The sequence below is a fragment of the Lepisma saccharinum genome, chromosome 6 (genome assembly GCF_977018435.1).
Source record: "Lepisma saccharinum chromosome 6, izLepSacc3.1, whole genome shotgun sequence".
In the NCBI taxonomy this organism is placed as follows: domain Eukaryota; kingdom Metazoa; phylum Arthropoda; class Insecta; order Zygentoma; family Lepismatidae; genus Lepisma; species Lepisma saccharinum.
In genome coordinates, this window is record NC_139234.1 from 39,637,591 (window position 1) to 39,660,518 (window position 22,928).

The 22,928-nt window shown below is 43.3% G+C and overlaps 1 protein-coding gene across 1 annotated transcript in view; it reads left to right on the forward strand.

The window, feature by feature from the left end:
• LOC145989048 (uncharacterized) overlaps positions 1 to 22,663 on the forward strand; it is a 37,985-nt gene extending 15,322 nt beyond the window's left edge. The window contains exon 2 of the mRNA XM_083124345.1: positions 20,829 to 22,663. Coding sequence (XP_082980471.1) covers positions 20,829 to 22,663 — 1,835 coding nt within the window. The remainder of the gene's footprint in view (positions 1 to 20,828) is intronic.
• Positions 22,664 to 22,928: the final 265 nt, after the last annotated feature.

Sequence of the window (22,928 nt, forward strand, 5' to 3'; positions counted from 1 at the left end):
TCCGTGCGACCGCAATAAAGATCTACCAGCTGGACCCTGCCTACTTCTACAGTGTCCCCGGACTGGCGTGGTCAGCCATGTTTCTGGTGACGAAGATCGAGCTGGAGCTTCTTTCGGACGTGAACATGGTGCTGTTTGTGGAACGTGCCGTGCGGGGTGGAATGGTCCAGGTGTCGCAGCGACACTCGCGCGCCAACAATCACCACATGGCCACCGGCTACGACCCCTCACAACCGGCCAGCTACATCATGTACACGGACGTTAATAACCTCTACGGACACTCCATGATGCAGCCACTCCCCTTTAGAGACTTCGAGTGGGCTGACCCCTCCAACTTCGACATCGAAAGCTTCGACGATTCGGAACATGGGTTCTTCGCCGATGTGGACCTTGAGTTCTCCGAGAAGCTGCAGGATTTGTTCAGCGATCTTCCCCCTGCACCCGAGTTGAAGTGTCCACCGGATTCCAACCAGAAGAAGCTCGTCATGGATTTCGAGCCCAAGAAGAATTACGTCCTGCACTACCAGAATCTCCGGTGGTTGATGCAGCGAGGGGTCGCGGTCCACGCAGTTCACCGCATCCTCAAGTTCGAGCATTCTCCGTGGTTGCGTCCATATATTGAAGTCAACACGAAACACCGCACCGCAGCCACGTCCGAGCTTGATAAGGATTTCTTCAAGCTTATGAACAATGCGGTGTTCGGGAAAACCATGGAGAATGTACGGAATCGTGTAGATGTGAGGCTAATATCAAGCAAAGCACAATGTCACAGGCTCGTAGCAAACCCGTTATTCAAATCGAGGACCACTTATAACGAACAGCTTGCTCTGGTGCATATGAGGAAGAGCGAGGTGAAGCTCAACAAGCCAATTTATGTTGGCGCCTCAGTATTAGACCTGAGCAAGCTGCACATGTTTCAAATATATTATGGGAAACTACGCCAGCACTATAACGACAATATTAGCCTACTCTACACGGACACGGACAGCTTGGTGTACCACGTTCGCACGGACGACGCGTACGGGGATATAGCCACAGTTCCATCTTTGGTTAACCTCTTCGACACCTCGGGCTATGCCCAGCAAAACAAGTACGGTATCCTGGCCCGCAACAAAAAGGTGCCTGGCAAACTCAAAGACGAGAAGGACGGTGATGTAATTCTCGAGTTTGCAGGTCTTCGCGCCAAGGCCTATGCCATCAAAGCCGAGGGCAGCGTTACCAAGAAGGCCAAGGGTGTCGGCAGACAGGTGGTTCGGGAGCATCTCACATTCGAGGACTTTGTCGATTGCCTCAAGACCAGGTCGTCGGTTCTAAGAGAAGAACAGCGCATCCAGAGCGTCGACCATGTGTTGACCACAAACAAAGTTAGAAAAATTGCACTGGATCCCGATGACGATAAGAGGTGCGTCCTCGAGTGTGGTATTCACACATTGCCGTGGGGGCACTATCGCTTAGCAGAAAGCAAAACCTGCAACATATGTCCATCTTCTACAGAAGATTCATAAAAACAAAACAAAACAAAAAAAAAACAAAAACACTTTGACTGTCATTACAAAAAAAAACTTTGACCGTATTCTTAAATAACCAGCATGCCTATGAATTTGTTCGGTTTCAAAAAACAGATCATTATGGAAACCATACCAGATCATGAAGTCTTACCTTCCGTGTTACCTAAACTCAACGGTCTGTTGATCATTCACCTCAACAGCATTTGGACGAAACTGAATGACGATGTGGGTAAGATGTTTTATGTTTTTAATAACAATTTACATTTCTACGAAATTCCGATCGACGGGAAACTTCGAATCACCGTGAATCCGGAAAACGCAGGCGAAATCAAAATTTCTACCGGCAAGAACATTTTTCGAATCAAGCACGACAAGATGCTTTCTAACATTACGTACGATGTGTCTGCCGGAGATTATCTTTACATGGAACTCCTCGGAGATTACGACAAACTCATTCCTCTCTTCGTAGAATTACGAATCGTCTATCCTATTATAAATAACCGTTAACCAAAAATGCCTAACGACATTTTCGGCAACACCAAGCGTGTAGACCACGCAGAAGAGATTCTCATGTTGGACATTCGAGTTAAGAAGTTGCGGACCGATTTGATCGCTTTGCAGGAGACCTTAAACAAAAGTTTAGAGTCCGAAATCGCTACGCTCCAAACGCAATGTCTCGACCCCATTCTGAAAATCGATTCCGAACTGAAGGCGCTGATAAAAAATTATGTCGATGTACCTTCTTACGACAACGTTCAAAATATACAGTTGAGCGTGGATTCGCTTCAAAATGATTTGGCCAAATTACAGCAATTTCAATCGAAAAATGAAGATTTGGAAAAATTGAAACTCGAAATCGAAGAACGAACTTCCGCAATCGAAAATAATTTCTCTGAACTTCAAACCGTCGTGAACGATATTGATGTAGAACGCTTGCATGTCGTCGTTTCCAAATTACAAGAAGAATTCACCGGTACGTTGGAAGAAATTAAATCCAAGTTGCAGACTTTGGAAGATACCATGACGAACCTACCATCGTCGGACGAACTGCAGGTCATCGGTAAAAGCGTCGCGAACATAAAAATTCAATTGGAGGCCTATCAAGATTTCGAACACATTCAAACCACCATCGCCACGCTTCAGGCGTCCTTGGAATTGATCAACGAAGAAATTAAAAATATTCATGCTGAAGCAAGAGCGTTGACGAGCATTCAAGACACGTTGAGCACGGTTCAGCATAAAATCGAATATTTAGAAAATTTAAACGTCGAATCCAATCTCGCTCATTTTCATCACGTACTGGACAACATACAGGGTGACTTGGAATCGTTACGGACGAGCGTGCCTTCGAGCGAAGATTTAGAAAAATTGAAAACGGCGGTGACGGCACTATCCGAATCGAGCGACATCAAAAGTTCATTGAGCGATCTCGAGAGTAGGGTGGCCAATCTCCCCACCTCCAAAGAATTGCACGCTTTGAAAAGAAACATATCTCGAATGCTGAAACGACTAGAAACGGAAACGGCGAACGTGGAACAGATTCGAGACGAAATTAGTTCGCTGGTGTCGACGCTGCCCACTTCGCAGAGCGTCGCCGACCTTCACACGCAGTTTACAGAGATGCGAAGCATCGTGAACGATCTTACCGAGAGGAGCTCGAAATTGAATCAAGTCGAGAACCTTCAGAACATTGTCGTCAACATCAGAGATCAAGTTGGAGTGTTGGAATCCACGCAGGAATCGACGCTGGCCTCTTTCGGTGCCAAGTTGCAAGAACTCAACGAAAACTACAAGCAGTTGAACGTGGAAGTGAAAATCAAACCGTCGTTTTCTGCCGTAACGGATACCATAATCGAGCATTTGCTGCCCATCGAAAATAAACTCGGACAAGTTCACAGTAATCTGCTCGGCGTCGACACTAAATTCGCTAAACTGCATTCTCTGCAAGCCATCGAAATCAACAGCGTACCCAATCAACAGAGAATCTCCACGTTCGTCGAAGGTAACAAACTGTACATGTTGCATCCTTATCATCCGTACTACAAGTTTCTCCTCGATGGCACGATTCAGATAAACGAATTTTCGTACTGGTCTCACGGTAGAAAAGCTAGCGTTCCCACCATGACTTTGATATCGAATCGTGGTGTCCAGAAAGCAGGAAACATTCCTCTGGCACGTTGGAACGAAACGCGCAACATATATGAAATACACGAAGACGAAGATCTTACCGTTTTCGACGTGAGTGCCGGCGATAAGCTGATCATTCAAAACACGAGCGAAGTGCCACCCTCTTTGAATCCCATCACGCTTGTGCTTCTCTTGAAACGTAATCTCTAAAAAAAATGTCTAGGCAAGCCATCGTCGAAGAATTGCATAAACCTGCACGCCGTAACTACGAACGTTTGGCTGTGGTAACCAAGGGCATCGACGACCTCTGGCAAAGCGACCTCGTGGAGATGAGTAGCGGCAATTTGAAAAACGTGCATAAATTGAACAAGGGCAACAGGTACCTTCTCACCGTCATAGACACGTTTTCGAAATTCGCATGGGCTCTACCTTTGAAAGCCAAAACGGGGACATGCGTCACGGAAGCATTCAAGACAATTTTTCGCGAAAGCGGTGGCAGACGACCACGGTTTCTGCAAGCAGACAAGGGGAAGGAATTTTACAACGCTGTATTCCAAAAGTTTATTCAAGAACATGACATTCGACATTATTCGACCTTCAGTCACATCAAAGCCAGCATCGTGGAAAGATTCAATCGAACCTTGAAAACACACATGTGGAAACGATTCACGCTTCGGGGAAATTACAAATGGGTCGACATCCTGCCGGAACTCGTCGACACCTATAATGATACGGTACACAGAACAATAGGCATGAAGCCAGCCGACGTTACCAAGTCTGACGAGCAGCGTTTAATTTCTACAGTTTACTGTCCAAAGTACACACCCACGACAAAAAAAGCTAAATACAAAATTGGAGACCGGGTGAGGATTAGCAAATTCAAACGCACCTTCGAGAAGGGATTCACAAAAAATTGGAGCACAGAACTCTTTACGGTGGTTCGAGTTCTACCCGGAAACCGACACACGTATATAATAAAAGATAGTAGCGGCGAGATTTTGAAAGGAAGATTTTACGAAGAGGAACTCTCTAAAACGAAACACCCCGACACGTACCTCATCGAGAAAGTATTGCGTAGGAAAGGTGACAAACTGTTTGTCAAATGGCTGGGACTTCCGGAAAAGAGTTGGATCGACGCGAACGAAGTGATCTTGTGAGTACGTGGAACGTGGTGAAGCGTCTACCGGATCCGGAAAGTCAAACGAGAAAAAAAAAGAACGGCGAGTTGCTTCCCGACAGCATCCGCTGTCTGATCGTAGGTCCTTCGGGGTGTGGGAAAACAACACTGCTCGTGGACAATTTTCTCCTCGCACCGAATTGGTTAGATTGGAAGAACAGGCACCTGTACGTGTTCTCGAAAAGTTTGGAGCAATCCAAATACCAGCAACTGATGAAACTGTACGATGGTCTGGACATTGCAACGTTCGCCTCGGAAATAAAACCACTCGACGATTGTCGTGAAAATTCAGTCGTTGTGTTCGACGACGCCATCCTGGAAAATCAAAATGAAATTCGCAACTTTTTCACGCAAGGTCGTCACAAAGGAATGGATTGCTTCTACCTAGCTCAAACGTTTTCCAAAATTCCAAAACAGTTAGTGCGCGACAACGCTAATTTCATATGTTTGTTTCGTCAAGATCACAGCAACCTCAAGCACGCGTACGATGACTACGTATGCGGAGACATGAACTACAATCAATTTTCGGAACGTTGCTCTACTTGCTGGAACGGTGACGATTTCGGATTCGCAACGATCGACATGACGAGGAAACCCAACGACGGAAAATACAGAAACAAAATCAACGACTTTCTAAACGTTGCAACGTTGTGAGAAACGACGTGTATAAATAACGTCATGACGAAACGAAAAATCGAAGACGAAAATCTCAAGCTTCGCGATTACCTCGCGAAACGCTTCAAAGGTTGGAAATCCGAGAATCGCGGATTCTACGAAGAGAAGAAACGTTAGGATCAACCTGTGATCGATGCCATCAGCGGTCTAGGTAAAGAAATTAAAAGTGTCACGGAACAAAATAAAAATTTGATCAACGAACTCGTACCACTCGCAGCTAAAAGTTACGCTGTACCCACGCCTATTTCGAGCATTCCTTCGACGCCGTTCGAACTGAAGGATGCACCGGCACGACGTCGAGCCATAGGCAGCACGTCTTCGGATAAGATCGAGTTGGGACCTTTGGCACGAGACTACCTGAGCACGGGGAAATTCGACAAGGATGAAGTGTTCGGATTGTATCCCAGCATGGAAACCAGCGAAGGCGGCGGTGTGGTGTGGAAGATTGGGAAATCGAAGGTGACCTTCGAAGGCAACGACATTAAAGTCAATTTAGGCGACAAGGATAGTTGGAACAGGTATCCGGGTACGGTGGGACTGTGGGAACTCGTTGCCAAAAAGCAGCCGAAAGATTACACCGACGAAGATTACCAAAGTTACAAGGAAATTCTGATCATGACGGATGCCTTGTACCAGAACAACGACGCCTCGCAGAATAGGGTGAAATCGAGCAGCGGCGAGAAGTACAGGAATCTCATCAAACCGATTTGGAACCAGGTCAAAACAGGCAGCGGCGTCAAACGCTACAACACGTTACCCAAAGAATTCGTTTGGGTAGACGACGTTAGGAAACTCGTGGACCGATTGTTGGTGATAGTCGGCGAAGAGAATGCAGGCAACCGTAATTTCTACAACGAGAAGGTTGGCATCGTGGACATGATCAGCACGAAACTTTCCAACTTCATCGTGAACGACGACAAGGGCATAGGTTACCTGATCAAAATCATCAACACGCTGCCTCCGAAATTCTGGAACGTGGCCGAAGGAAAGGGGCTCGTGAACGACATCATCAACAAGTTACTTTTCGAGATGCATTTACCTGGCTACCAGTACTGCGGACCGGGTACCAAACTCGAGAAAAGATTGGAGAGAGGAGACAAGGGTGTGAATCCGTTGGACGCGGCATGCAAAGATCACGACATCGCCTACAACACCACGCAGACGGATCTGGACGCACGTCACGAAGCAGACAAAAAATTGGAACATGCAGCTTTCGAAAGGTTCGTGAGCAGAGACGCATCGCTGGGTGAACGGGTCGCCGCACTGGGTACCACCATCGCCATGAACACGAAACAAAAATTGGGGTGGGGTATATAAATAACATAGAGTAAAAAATAATAATAATAACAACATGTCTCGCATAACTGATTTGTCGCACGAACTACTATCTAAAATATTCAAAAAGGTAGTTAACGGAGATGTAAATAAACTTGTGATCATAGCAAGAACGACGCCGGAATTTCGAATTCCGTGTGAAATGGTTCTCAAGGACCGTCTTCGGGAGATCAGTGTCCTGAGGTGCGGTGATCTCAACATTCTGCTTTTGGCTGCAGGGGAGAAATTAAACGATAGGTTAGATGAATTGCACGAGGCAAGGCAGGGAAGAAGACGGTATACTGATGATTGGCGCAAGTCTAAGCAGGAGACGGAAGATATCATTACGCACATCATCGCGTTCTCCGAAGCACGAAATTTCTTCCTCTGTTAAAAAATCTTCGTTACAAATCGTGAAAAAAAAAAAACTTGATATATAAATAACACACATCGTGAAAAAAAATAATCTTCGGTATATATAAATAACACACATCGTGAAAAAAAACTATTAAATTTCTCTCGATTTCTTTGATATGACGACTGAAAAAATAAGTGATCTCCAAGCATTAAAACAAATGCTAAATTTGTCACTCGAGTATGTAAAAATTCAGGAATTGGAAGTCGACAAACCTTACACGATAACTTCCGGTTCAATCGTTTCTACCCAGTATGGTCCCAAGGTACGCCTGTTGCTCAACGCACAATACAGTCTATTTTTACCAGATCGATACGCTAACATGTTATCCGACGAGAAGCTATCTATTTTAATCGAGAACAAAACTCGAATCGTGTACAAGGGGACAAAGGAACTTCTTGGCAAGAAAACAAAGCACGTAATAGAATTTGTGTAACGACTGCGAGGCCTTGAAAATATATAAATAACATACCGTAAAAAAACTACACAAGAAAAAATCTCAGAATATATATATAAATAACATACCGTGAAAATAACACATAGAGCATCAACATGAAGCCCAAGGGTGTCGTGTACCAGATACCATACTCCAATCTTGCCCTCGATGGGTTACTCACCAAGAAACAACGCGAGAAGAAACGTTCTTGCTTGTCGAAAGGACACGGAATGAAATTGCTGCTCAGCACACCTCAATTGAAAAGATTGCAGCGTTCGCGGAAACAGCAAAAGATCGGAGGTTTCATATTCAGCATCCCGGCCATCCTGGCAGCATTGGGGGCCGTTGGAAGTTTGGCCGGCGGAAGTGCCGCCATCGCGAAAACCGTCATCGACTCGAAGAAGAACAAAGCGGAATTGGAAGAACAGAAACGTCACAACCTGGCCATGGAGAAGAAAAGAGGAAAGGGCGTGATGAAGAAGTTTAAAAAAAAGAAACAGAAGCACTCACCAACCGAGACATTGAATCTCTGATCGAACCGTTACAAATCAAACACTTCAGAGGAGTTTTCATGTCCGACTCGTTACCTTCAAGCGTCAAAAGAAAAGAATGCGGAGTAGTCAACTTGGACGGTCAAGAAAATCCAGGCACGCATTGGATATGTTACCACAAAAACGATGACAATAACAAAGCATTCGTTTTCGATTCTTTCGGAGGTGTTCCACCTACAAATTTAGTTCATTATCTGAAAACGAACAAAACCTCCATATACTGCAACGACGAACGCATTCAAGATTTCGGAGACGTGAACTGCGGTCATCTCTGCCTCTCCGTTCTCGCTTTTCTCTCTAAAATAAATAACCCTACGGTCGAAGATTTCCAGAAAGCATTGTGGAACCTCAAACAGCATCACTAGGATGGGCGTGTTCCATCTCACGAGCGAATCTTCAATCTTGAAACTCACGCTGCACGACGACATCGTCTATCCTAAATCCGTGGCTCTGCGTGCATTCTACAGCATGTACCTCATACCCAATGTTACGCAGCACAACAACAAAATTAGCGTCGGAAGCGAACACATCGTCGTCACGCCAGGACAATACAATCTTTCCACTTTGCAAGCTCAATTACCCAAAGGTACATACCTTTCTCAAAATTCGGTCACGCACAGAGTGGAAATCCTATCCGCGACGGAGACCGTGGACCTGGGCACCATGGGAGAACTTTTAGGTTTCGAGAACAACACCAAACTCGAAGCTGGTATCAAGCACGTAGCAACCAACATTCCTAAATTCTTGGCCATAGAGACTCTGAACATACACTGCAACGTGGCGGAAGGCATGATCACGAAATCTTCGGACGGATTGTTAGGAAGTCACAAGCAGACGGGAATCATAGCCACGTTCAAACCAAGTTCCGAGTTCATGGAACCGATCATCTACACGCCCTCTTCGCCGATCAATTTTCCAGTATGTCGCAACCGCATAGACGACATAGAGTTGGTGGTGACGAACGAGAAAGGAGACGTGGTGGATTTCGCAGGTGCAACAACGACGGCCATCGTGGACATCAACATATAATAAATAACCATACATGTAAAATGGAGCAAATCGAAAGTTACGAATTGCAATCTTTCCCTCCCAACCGTCGCACGTTCGCCAATCTGAACGAAGCGAACAGGGAGATCGAATACGACGTGGACGTAGGCGACGGGTTCGTTCATCCTCACAGAGCGGACCTCTACCTTCAATTCGACGTGGTGAAGAAGGAAAGCGGAGACGCGTTTCCTGCAGCAGCAAACTTGATACTCGTGGACAACTTCGTGCCTCACCTGTTCTCGCAGGTGGAGGTGAGGAAACACAACACCGTCATCGACAGAATAGATTATCCAGGCATCACGTCGACGGCGGTGGGAACGTTGAAATTATCCAAAACGGACGCAGCGTACTACCAGGCCGGGGGATTCGAAGCCGGGACCAAAATATCGACGAGAAGTCACACGGTGCTCTTTCCCATGCGTCTGCTACCGGGTTTCTTCTCGGACTACAAGGAGATCATGTGGAAGGGAGGACTGAGGGTCACATTTCGAAGAGCGGCCAACGACAACGATGTACTGATGCGATACGCTACTTTGGGTCCGGACGGCACCACGCCGATAGCCAACACTTTACCCGAAGCGGCGAAATGCGTCATCCGGAGCATGGAATTGAGAATGCCGGTGGTGGAATACGAAACGAACTACGCCCTCAAGTACAAAGCGGAGATCTTGAAAAATCCGCAGGTGCCAATTCACTTTCACGGTTACCAGTGCGTGCAGAAGATGGCGTCGGGAAGTCACATGGAATTCGACGTGACGACGCAGTTCAACAACATACAGTTCGACATGCCAGATTTCGTCGTAGTGCTTTTTCAGACCGGGAGGGACAAGAATCAGGAAAAAGATTCCAGCAAGTTCGACGACTGCAAGATCAAGAACGTTTATCTGAAGAACGGTAGGAACGAATTGTTCCCGCGCGAGAATTACAACCTCGACGTGACCAAAAACGATTACCTCAAACTTTACGAAGCGTTCTCGGCTTACAAACGCGTGACCGAGGGAAGCGTGGACATGTACTACACGCCCAGCGAGTTCAAAGCACGGAGACCCATGACCGTCATCAACACATCTAAGAGAAAGAAGGTTGTGGTCAACGATCGAACCAACATCAAGGTCGTCTGCGAGTTCCACGATGCCTTGCCCGAGGATACCCTATGCAGTGTCATCCTGATTGCAGAGAAGTCCTTCGCCTACGACGTGAAGAACGAGAGGGTCACCGAGCAGTTTTAACAAGTTTTTTAACATCTTTTCTTGCACAATAAGAAATTTTCTGTACTAGCACAATCAGTTACAATGGCACAATACGAATTTCACTAGTTCAGATCAGTTACAAATGTCAATTTTATTAGTTATCAGTTACAATATCTTTTTTTGCACTATAGCACTAGCACTAGAAAAAAAAAGCATGCAACTTTATTTGTAACACACACATATTCTCCATCTTCATCAAGAAAATATTATAATAAACATAATTATTTTTATCTATATCTCACAATAAAACTCTATATCCAAAAATATCACAACATCAAATAACACTAGAGTCGTTAGTACACGTTGCATGCATTACGGAGGTCCTCTGTAGAGTTTCATGGAAGTTTGAGAAAAAAAAAACACGTGAAACTCTACAGAGGTGCGGTTGTAGATAACCGCAGCCGTTAGAAAACCTTTACTTTTTTGGCTGGGCACCACGCACCCTGGCGAGGTTATAGGGGCCAGGTATCCTAAAAAACAACAATTATTATTTTGTTTGTTTGTTTGTGTTACAATACATACGCGCGCGCGCGTGTGTGTGTGTATGTGTGTGTGTGTGTGTGTGTGTGTGTGTGTGTGTGTGGCACATCGTTCCCCCGAGAGAGAGAGAGGTTTACAAAAGTCGCGATATACAAAGATTACCGGAGTTGGAAAATTACGATATGACACATTCGCTCATTACTGTTGTCAGCTATAGGTTTCTCTCTCTCTCTAGCCCTTGCCAACTAAAAAAAAATGTAGGTAGGAGTTGGTAACACTGCGAGAAAATAGAGATCATGCCTTACAAGAAAAAACCATTAAGGCGATTTTTATTTGATGACGTTGAACCCGTGCAGTGTTACCACCCATCCATCTCTCTCTCTTTTACGGCAGTGCCGGCTCTCCTTGTTTAGTATATGTAGGTTGGCAAAAATTGCTTTATGCACTGTAAAGCAAACCTCAAGCAAAGTTGCCAGCTCCTTGCTTTAGGTTAGGTTAGACAAAAAAAAAGCTGTAGGTGGGCTGTCGGTTGTTTAACTCTTCCCTCTCTCTCTCTCCTCTCTCTTTTTTTGTAAAAAGCCATGGCAAAAGTACCAGTAGGTTGGCAACCTTGCTTTATGCACTGTAAGGCAAGCCTCAAGCAAGGTTGCCAGCTCCTTGCTTTAGGTTAGGTTAGACCTGGTTAGGTTAGGTTAGGTTAGGTTAGGGTGGGTTAGGTTAGGTTAGGTTAGGTTAGGTTAGGGTGGGTTAGGTTAGGTTAGGTTAGGTAAGGTTAGGTTAGGGTGGTTGTTGGCAGCTGTCGGTTGTTTAACTCTTCCCTCTCTCTCTCTCTCTCTCTCTTTTTTGTAAAAGGCTATGGCAAAAGTACCAGTAGGTTGGCAACCTTGCTTTATGCACTGTAAGGCAAGTCTTAAATAAAGTTGCCAGCTCGTTGCTTTAGGTTAGGTTAGACCTGGTTAGGTTAGGTTAGGTTAGGTTAGGTTAGGTTAGGTTAGGTTAGGTTAGCTTAGGTTAGGGTGGGTGTTGGCAGCTGTCGGTTGTTTAACTCTTCCCTCTCTCTCTCCTGTCTTTTTTTTTGTAAAAGGCTATGGCAAAAATACCAGTAGGTTGGCAACCTTGCTTTATGCACTGTAAGGCAAGCCTCAAGCAAGGTTGCCAGCTCCTTGCTTTAGGTTAGGTTAGACAAAAAAAAACCTTGGTGATTTTTTTTCGAGTAAAATATTGGCAACACTGCGAGAAAATAGAGCTTATGCCTTACAAGAGCAAACCATTAAGAAGCCTCAAGCAAGATTGCCAGCTCCTTGCTTTAGGTTAGGTTAGACCAAGAAAAAAAAGCTGTAGGTAGGCTGTCGGTTGTTTAACTCTTCCCTCTCTTTCTCTCCTCTCTCTTTTTTGTAAAAAGCCATGGCAAAAGCACCAGTAGGTTGGCAACCTTGCTTTATGCACTGTAAGGCAAGCCTCAAGCAAGGTTGCCAGCTCCTTGCTTTAGGTTAGGTTAGGCCAAGAAAAAAAAACCTTGGTGATTTTTTCGAGTAAGATGTTGGCAACACTGCGAGAAAAAGGTTGCCAGCTCCTTGCTTTAGGTTAGGTTAGACCAAAAACCTTGGTGATTTTTTCGAGTGAGGAGCTGGCAACACTGCGCCATCAAATAGAGCTCATGCCTTACGAGAAAAATCCATTAAGGCGAGCCTCACTTCAGCTCCTCACTTGATGTTTGTGAACCGGGTTTATTGCACTACTCTCTAACTTTCTGTCTGCTTCGTGACGTGCATCCAGATCCGTCTGCGTGGTGTTGTAAGCGATGTCGTGATTTTTGCATGCGGCGTCCAACGGATTCACACCCTTGTCCCCTCTCTCCAATTTTTTCTCGAGTTTGGTACCCGGTCCGCAGTACTGGTAGCCAGGTAAATGCATCTCAAAAGGTAACTTGTCTGGACATTGCAACGTTCGCCTCGGAAATAAAACCACTCGACGATTGTCGTGAAAATTCAGTCGTTGTGTTCGACGACGCCATCCTGGAAAATCAAAATGAAATTCGCAACTTTTTCACGCAAGGTCGTCACAAAAAAATGGATTGCTTCTACCTAGCTCAAACGTTTTCCAAAATTCCAAAACAGTTAGTACGCGACAACGCTAATTTCATATGTTTTTTTCGTCAAGATCACACCAACCTCAAGCACGCGTACGATGACTACGTAGGCGGAGACATGAACTACAATCAATTTTCGGAACGCTGCTGCTCTACTTGCTGGAACGGTGACGATTTCGGATTCGCGACGATCGACATGACGAGGAAACCCAACGACGGAAAATACAGAAACAAAATCAACGACTTTCTAAACGTTGCAACGTTGTGAGAAACGACGTATATAAATAAACGTTTATTGAGGTTGGTGTGATCTTGACGAAACAAACATATGAAATTAGCGTTGTCGCGTACTAACTGTTTTGGAATTTTGGAAAACGTTTGAGCTAGGTTGAAGCAATCCATTTTTTTGTGACGACCTTGCGTGAAAAAGTTGCGAATTTCATTTTGATTTTCCAGGATGGCGTCGTCGAACACAACGACTGAATTTTCACGACAATCGTCGAGTGGTTTTATTTCCGAGGCGAACGTTGCAATGTCCAGACAAGTTACCTTTTGAGATGCATTTACCTGGCTACCAGTACTGCGAACCGGGTACCAAACTCGAGAAAAAATTGGAGAGAGGGGACAAGGGTGTGAATCCGTTGGACGCCGCGTGCAAAAATCACGACATCGCTTACAACACCACGCAGACGGATCTGGATGCACGTCACGAAGCAGACAGAAAGTTAGAGCACGCAGCTTTCGAAAGTTTCGTGAGCAGAGACGCATCGCTGGGTGAACGGGTCGCCGCACTGGGTAGAGTCCAGCACAGATAATTCTACCGTGCGATGCACGAAACAACTAAAGAAGCAGTGTTGCTAATGGAGCAGATAGAAAAATCGCTGCAGTGCACCGATGCACAGCTGTTACGTACAACAATAAAATTAGAGAATTCAGGTCTATCTAACGTTGAGTTTTAAACGTCATGCATTATACCAGGACTAGGATTAATATGTACTAACAAGTGACTTTGTATGTAGCTACATACATATGGACTAAAAATTCGCAAAATATGAACTAACACATAAGTAAAATTACCAAAAATGCTGCAAAGAAGACTTCTTCATACAATTCCTTATTTGAGTAATTTCAAACAAAATAAAAAAATATATATATTATTTTTCATTGCATTAATGCACTGGTAGCATTCTAACTTTTCACTTCCAAAACCCGTATACACTGGTATGGAACTGCAACGGCAGATAATAACATGCCAACGTGTTAAACCGCTACAATTGCACCATAACACTCCTCCTGAAGCAGTATTATTATTTCCTCTCTGAGATCGGCGACAGTCGGTTGCCTTTGTTGTACATTTACAAAGGATGCCGGCTTCCACAACAATAACAAGTACATATACTGCCACTAGACGATAAGCTGCGCGGCTTTTTTTTTTGTTATGAACCAGGGCCGGCGCTAGTCATTTTGCCTCCCTGGGAGGTGGCGGCAGATGCCGCTCTATTTCGACCCCCCCGGTCATTACGCAGCAACGGAAAATTGAAAATCAATATATTCCTAACTAAAACATCAAAATATAAAATAAATAATGAGACTTCTTATGTTATTTCAATACTATTCAGCGCAAAAGAATATCTCGCTCGATCACAGTTTTCAATAGGCTTATCACCCATCAAAGCATGGCAATTTTAACACAGAAAACAATATGTATCGCATTAAGCAGCAAAAATGACAGCCTCCTCTATGCAATTTCTACAAGAACACGTGCCGGAGCCAGAGTTGAAATGATGTTGGAGCTACATAATTTATTTATTTTGAATAATTCCAAAATTATGAAATATGAACAATTTGTTGCTGCTGTTCGCTGCTCTCTTGCCAAAATGCTTTATTGGGATGCTAACACCATGACTGGCTTCCTCCTTCATGAACTCGTGCACGTTGCTTAGAATTTCCCGAGCTTGGCTATGCAAGGTTTTTGATTTCAACTTCGACAGAACTGGAGGCATTATGGAATTTAACGTTCATTAGCAAACACACACTTTTACATACACACACGCAATACACGCACACAACGTCAAACCGGTCAAATACTTAGTATAAAATAAAAATATGGTGCTTCCAATCCAACAAAACTCACCGCCACTTTACCTGCCTTTTCCCCTTCCATGACAGAAATAGTGCTTCATTATTACAGTTGGCAACACTAGTTACTAGCTAGCCAATGAACATGCACTGCATAAAAAAAGCAAGCACTACGCCGTGCTATATTGCCACATTAGCGTCCCTACCGAACGGTGGGAACCGCGAGCTGGAGCGCTATTCAATTGTTTTCAATGATGTTTGCGCGAGTGTGTCCAGGAATGGAATGACAATGTGGCAACAATAGCGAAGGTTATCGAGCAGGGTAGAACACATGATGCTAAGAGAGAGGGAGACGAAACGAAAATTCGTTTCTACGCAACGGCAAATTTACGTGTGTGGCACTCTACCACCATCGCCATGAACACGAAACAAAAATTGGGGTGGGGTATATAAATAACATAGAGTGAAAAATAATAATAATAACAACATGTCTCGTATAACTGATTTGCCGTCCGAGTTATTATGTAAAATATTTAAACACGCAGTAAACGGAGATTGTGAGGATGTAGGGAAACTTGTAATCATAGCAAGAACGACGCCGGAATTTCGCATCCCTTGTGAAATGGTTCTCAAGGACCATCTTCGGGAGATCGGCGGCCTGAGGTGCGGTGATCTCAACATTCTGCTTTCGGCTGCAGGGGAAAAATTGAACGAGAGGTTGGACGAACTGGACGAGGCAAGGCAGGGAAGAAGATGGTACACAGTAGATTGGTACAAGTCTATGCAGGAGACGGAAGATATCATTACGCACATCATCGCGTTTTCCGAAGCACGGACTTTCTTCCTCTGTTAAAAAAAATAATAATATATATGCGTGTCAAAAAAAAAACAACTTGAAGTTGGCAATAGAAATATTTTTTCCACACTTAGAGCACAGTTTGGTCGCACATATTCGCTTTCCCGGCACACAAGTACGACAGTGCCTTTAAAAATGTTTACTTAACACAGCAATTTGGCACGTAGGGCAATTTTTTTCAGAACGCATAATGCAGAGATTTTTTGGGGGGTATGTTATTTAATACCTAATGCTGTGCAATGCAAAATATAATTGTTAATTTTTTTTTAACTATTTTCTATAACCTTATTTGGGTTTTTTTTTTCGCCAAATTATATGCTTCTAGTCTCCTATACAATACAATATACGTACAATATTGTCAACAGTATCATATTTGAGCAGGTCGCTTGTCACCTAAACACTACAGCTCACAGGTTGGTAAAATCTGACATGAAAGCAGATAATACGCTTAAGTCTTATTTATATATAATTTTCACGGGCGTACAATATTGTCAACAGTATCATATTTGAGCAGGTCGCTTGTCACCTAAACACTACAGCTCACAGGTTGGTAAAATCTGACATGACAGCAGATAATACGCTTAAGTCTTATTTATATATAATTTTCACGGGCGTACAATATTGTCAACAGTATCATATTTGAGCAGGTCGCTTGTCACCTAAACACTACAGCTCACAGGTTGGCAAAATCTGACATGAAAGCAGATAATACGCTTAAGTCTTATTTATATATAATTTTCACGGACGTACAATATTGTTAAGAGCGTCAGTTTCCGTGGAGCTCTCTTTTTCCATCTTCCCTCTATACAGTGAAGCTGTAGAAGACACAATTAGCTAACCTAGCATACAACATACTTTCCTAATTAATATGGATATTGTCACACATTCCTCTTATTTTATACTGTTGTAAATGGAAAAGATTATGTAAGGTAAATGTTTTGTACATTATAGGGAAAAAATGCAAAATATCCCCCAACTTTAATTCGATCCACCTTTGAATCGAATTTTTTACATATTTTCACGCCGCCATATGTTGTCCTATTTTGCTTCTTTTACTTGCCTTGCTTAATTAACTCTCGCTAATTAGCATTTTTTTTTGGAAGAAGTCAACTAGAACAACATATGGCGGTATGAGAAATATGCAAATTAAAAAATATTTTAGTAATATAAGAGCCCTAGCAATTAGCTTCGTCGACTAAGAGTACTCTTTTAAACATCTTCAGCTAGATCGTATTACTACGCGAGGACGTTTAAAATGTTTGGGTGTTGAAAAAGTTTGACCCTACTTTTTATTTCTATTGTTTGCTAATAGATGGCGCTAATAGTACCCCCTCCCCTCCCTCTCCCCTCTTCTCCTCTGCTGTATGACAAATAGCACAAACATAAAAATCAAGATTTTGGAGAGCAAAACATAAAATTTGCATGCATCTGATGTCGAACTAGAAACTTTTATCTTTCGGGGAGTCAACATTATTTTTTTACTCAGTCGTCATATAACATGAACACACGCAAACATTCACATGTGCTTTTTATTATTTTGTGTTCGGTAAGTACAAGTATATTCTTACATAAATTATTGTTTAATTTAATAAATTGTAAACTCGGAGCCTGCTATACTAACACTCCTTCTGTCTATTGAAAGCGAATGTTGCGTGCATGCGGAAATAACACAGAAAAAAAAGCGGATGGAAGCAATTTAAAATCAGTGGAGCAAGGTTAGTATTACGAGAGCGTAAAAACATGTGCTTTCATTCAACTTCGAAAAATAAGAATAAATGTGTGCATACAGAACACATATGCTTTCTTTTCACAGTTGTAAAATCATATAAATTGTACATGAAGTAAGTTGCGGGAAGGCTCTCTCTTTTATGTCTGTGTATATGTTGTACAATTAGGTACAAGTATTGTACAATTAGGTACAAATTGTTGTACAATTATTTTCCCCAGTTGTCCAGTTGGAGTTGGGGGCATAACACTGGTACTATTTGTACTCACAGTGTTTACTCATGTATTTTGTTTAATATTTTATTTCAAATTCACTGTCAGAAACTAGTGTTGCCAGTTCCTGGATGTAGGTTTACCTACTCTGTTGGTTGTCACTGTCAAGCTTCCAGTATTCGTACAGCATAAAAAGCCATAACCCCCCTCTCAAAATATATACATTGTATACGCCAAGATGCCCAATAGCCTAGCAACACATCATGAAAAAAACATGCCAAAAGAACCCAGTGGGTTTATAAGTCAGTGCTGCCAACTCCTATTTGTAGGTTAGCTTAACCTGTAAAAGATCATATAGTAGAATTTTTGTAGAGTGGGTAGGCAACACCGACGAGGCTCGAATCATCATTTGAGGCTCGAAATCATCATTTAATGCTCGTCAGTGTTGCCAATTCCTATTTGTAGGTTAGCTTAGCCAGTGAAAGATCATATAGTGGAATTTTCTTCGGATGGGTTGGCAAAACCCAAGCCTCAAAAAAGGAACATCCAATAGAGTTGCCAAATATAAAAAGGGGGGCAATAGGTCCCCCTCATAAAAAGCTACAGTAAAAACCCACAGTGTCGCCAACACTAGGCCCCCAACAGTGTTGCCAGACATAAAGAGTACATGGACCCCTCAGACCCTTTGATGAAAATTTACAGTGAAAAACCCAGTAGGTTAACAACACTGTCAAAAAATCTACGGTAGTGTTGCCAGATGTAAACAGAGGGCAATAGACCCCCTACATTTCAACCACATCATTTTGCGAGTTCGAAAATTCACAAGTTAATGCATCGCATCGCATCATTGTTACCTATGCTGTTAACTGGCGTCACTAAAAAAAACAGGAAGTATAACTTCCGTCGTCCCAAAGCCTACGGCAGATGGCAATCTGTGACGCACGCGATGACTATCAGGGTTATGAAATAAATAACCAGAAAATTCATTGTATTTTTTCTCTGCCACCAAGCATACGTATTTGTTGAATTTGTGTCATTGTGTCAACGTTGATAGTATATGCAGAGAGAGGGAACGAAATTGTCGTTTTTCTAGATATCCACAGGCAAAAGTGTAATATTTTTTTCAAATACAATATGACGGTCGCTTTTCGATACCGAAAAACTAAATACAATAAGTATATATATATTTACAATATTAATGTTTATTTAACAATATCTACCTACGAATTTGCCTCGAACGAAAACATGTCATAGAAAAACATTTTTCCAGCCGTAAATTCAAAAATTTTGGCCCCGCGCGCGCGCGCGCGTGTGTGTGTGTGTGTGTGTGTGTGTGTGTGTGTGTGGCACATCGTTCCCCCGAGAGAGGTTTACAAAGGTCACGATATACAAACATTGCCGGAGTTGGAAAATTGCGATATGGCGCATTCGCTCATTACTGTTGCCAGCCATAAATCTCTCTCTCTTTTACGGCAGTGCGTGTTTGTTGCCGGCTCTCCTTGTTTAGTGTGTGTAGGTTGGCAAAAATTGCTTTATGCACTGTAAGGCAAGCCTCAAGCAAAGTTGCCAGCTCCTTGCTTTAGGCTAGGTTAGACCAAGGGAAAAAAAAGCTGTAGGTAGGCTGTCGGTTGTTTAACTCTTCCCTCTCTCTCTCCTCTCTCTTTTTTGTAAAAGATTATGGCAAAAATACCAGTAGGTTGGCAACCTTGCTTTATGAACTGTAAGGCAAGTCTTAAGTAAGGTTGCCAGCTCCTTGCTTTAGGTTAGGTTAGATCTGGTTAGGTTAGGTTAGGTTAGGTTAGGTTAGGGTAGGTTAGGTTAGGTTAGGTTAGGTTAGGTTAGGGTGGGTTAGGTTAGGTTAGGTTAGGTTAGGTTAGGTTAGGTTAGGTTAGGGTGGGTGTTGGCAGCTGTCGGTTGTTTAACTCTTCCTCTCTCTCTCCTCTCTCTTTTTTTGTAAAAGGCTATGGCAAAAGTACCAGTAGGTTGGCAAAAGTACCAGTAGGTTGGCAACTTTGCTTTATGCACTGTAAAGCAAGCCTCAAGCAAGGTTGCCAGCTTCTTGCTTTATGCACTGTAAGGCAAGCCTCAAGCAAGGTTGCCAGCTCCTTGCTTTAGGCTAGGTTAGACCAAGAAAAAACCTTGGTGATTTTTTTCGAGTAAAATGTTGGCAACACTGCGAGAAAATAGAGCTTATGCCTTACAAAAACAAACCATTAAGGCGAGCCTCAAGCAAGATTGCCAGCTCCTTGCTTTAGGCTAGGTTAGACCCAAAAAAAAAACCTTGGTGATTTTTTCGAGTAAAATATTGGCAACACTGCAAGAAAATAGAGCTCATGCCTTACGAGAGAAATCCATTAAGGCGAGCCTCAAGCAAGATTGCCAGCTCCTTGCTTTAGGCTAGGTTAGACCCAAAAAAAACCTTGGTGATTTTTTCGAGTAAGGAGCTGGCAACACTGCCAGAAAATGAGGCTCATGCCTTACGAGAGAAATCCATTAAGGCGAGCCTCACCGAGCCTCATTTTCGGTTTGTGAAACCGCCCACCTGCACTACTAACGAATGGAAGACTTTACAAGCACAAATATGCCACATTTCAGACATTAAGGTTCCGCGATGTATTTTACCTAAACGGAAGATTATAAACATTCAAATCCACGGGTTTTCTGACGCGTCTGAGAGAATGTACGGCGCGTGCATTTACGTCAGAACTGTAACTGCAGGAGGAGAAGTTAATTCACGGTTATTGTGCAGCAAGGGGAAAGTTGCACCGATTAAGAAAATAACTTTACCTCGTCTTGAGCTGTGCGCAGCACTTATCTTGGCAAAATTAGTTAATAAAGTGATACCTTTATTGAATCTCCAAATAAACGAGGTATATTTATATACAGACTCGCAGATTGTTTTAGCATGGATTGCAAAGTACCCAGAGACATGGAAACCCTTTGTGGCAAATAGAGTGGCTCAAATACAGGAATACACACAGGGGTGTGATTGGCGGCATGTAAGGTCAAAGGATAATCCTGCTGATATGTTATCGAGAGGAGTCGAACCCCTGAAGCTAAAGGGAAACTCACTTTGGTTCCACGGACCAGCATTTCTAAGCCAATCAGATCAAGATCCGAAGTTGGCCATCAACGAGATCAGTTTTGGAATGAATCCACCTACAGAAGTACCAGAACGAAGGAAGGTGAAAATAACTTCATTGGTAACTACCCACAAATCAGATGAAATTCTTACGCGATTCTCTAACTTTTTGAGAATGATAAGAGTTATGGCACTTTGTCATATTTTCATTGATAATTGCAAGGGGCCCACGAAGAGAAATGTTTGTACTTCGAAACTGAATGCCAAGGATTTGCAACGAGCCACAGATACGTGCATTAAAGTAACGCAAGCCTTATTCTACGGGAAGGAAATAGAAGACTTGACTCACGAGAGAGAAGTTTCTCCGAACAGTGGAATAAAAGATCTGTATCCATTTCTCGACGCCGATTCCATTGTTCGCGTGGGCGGACGTTTACAAAACAGCGATCTAGCTTTTGAAGCTAAACATCAGATAATCTTGCCTCCTAAGGCCCATCTTACACGGCTGTTAATTGAATACGAACATCGCAGATTACTTCATGCTGGAACACAGTTACTACTTTCCTCTATCAGACAAAAATATTGGATCGTCCGGGGAAGACAAATAGTTAAGCACATCCTACACTATTGTATTAAATGCCATAGACTTAAATCAGAAGCTAGTAAGCAACTGATGGGACATCTACCGGAGCACAGAATCCGAGCCGCTTATCCATTCATGTACAGTGGCGTAGACTACGCGGGGCCTATAAAGATAAAGACTGGAGCGCCAAGGAGCAAATCGACGAGAAAATGTTTCATTGCACTTTTTGTGTGTTTCTCAACGAAGGCTGTACACGTTGAAATTGTTACAGATTTAACAACCGAAGCATTTTTAGCTGCATTGAAAAGATTTATATCTCGAAGAGGAAAATGTGCAGCCATTTACAGTGACAACGCCAGTACCTTTCGAGGTGCATACAGAGAACTTCAGGAACTACGCAATATGTTTGAAGCTACCCAGTTTCAAGATGTCATTCAAGACTACACAGCAAATGAGCATTTTGAATGGAAATTCATACCGCCAAGAGCGCCAAATTTCGGAGGACTCTGGGAAGCGGCGATTAAGTCGCTAAAACATCATCTACGAAGAGTGATGGGAAGCACCATACTAACCTACGAAGAGTTAAGTACCTTATTTTGCCAGATTGAAGCGATATTAAATTCAAGACCACTTTGGATTTTACCCGACGAATCAGATCACCAGATATTAACTCCAGGGCATTTTCTCATTGGCAGACCCATAACAACCTTCCCAGAACCTGACCTTACCCTCATACCTGACAATAGACTCAGCAGATACCAGCTGATACAGAAGATGAGAAGATCCATTTGGAAGCAGTGGAATAAAGAATACCTCCATTCACTTCAACAACGCCAGAAGTGGACATCCTCCACCAAGAACTTATCTCCAGGGACAGTTGTACTGCTGAAGGAGGACGACGTACCCCCACTACAGTGGAAACTAGCTAAGGTGGAAGCGGTGCATCCTGGGAACGATGGACTAGTGCGTGTAGTGACAGTGAAAACGAAAGACGGAGTTTTTAGAAGAAGTGTTGGTAAAATTGTGCTCCTCCCCATAGGTAAAGACGGAGATTAGTTGAATTATGTTCATTCAACCGGGGGGAGTATGTTCGGGAATAAAGCATTCTGCTGCGAGCCGTCTGCGGTGCATGCGCGCGCAGCGAAGAGACTGACTGACTTGCTCATGTGAGCTCGGCCGTGCAACATACTACGCGCGCGTCTCCTATTATCTACGATATTAGACAGTTGTAATTACAGTTCTACATACCAATATGTATTCTTTAGTATTATAAATATTCTAAAATCAAAATCGATGTACCGTATTATTCATCTGGTAGAAC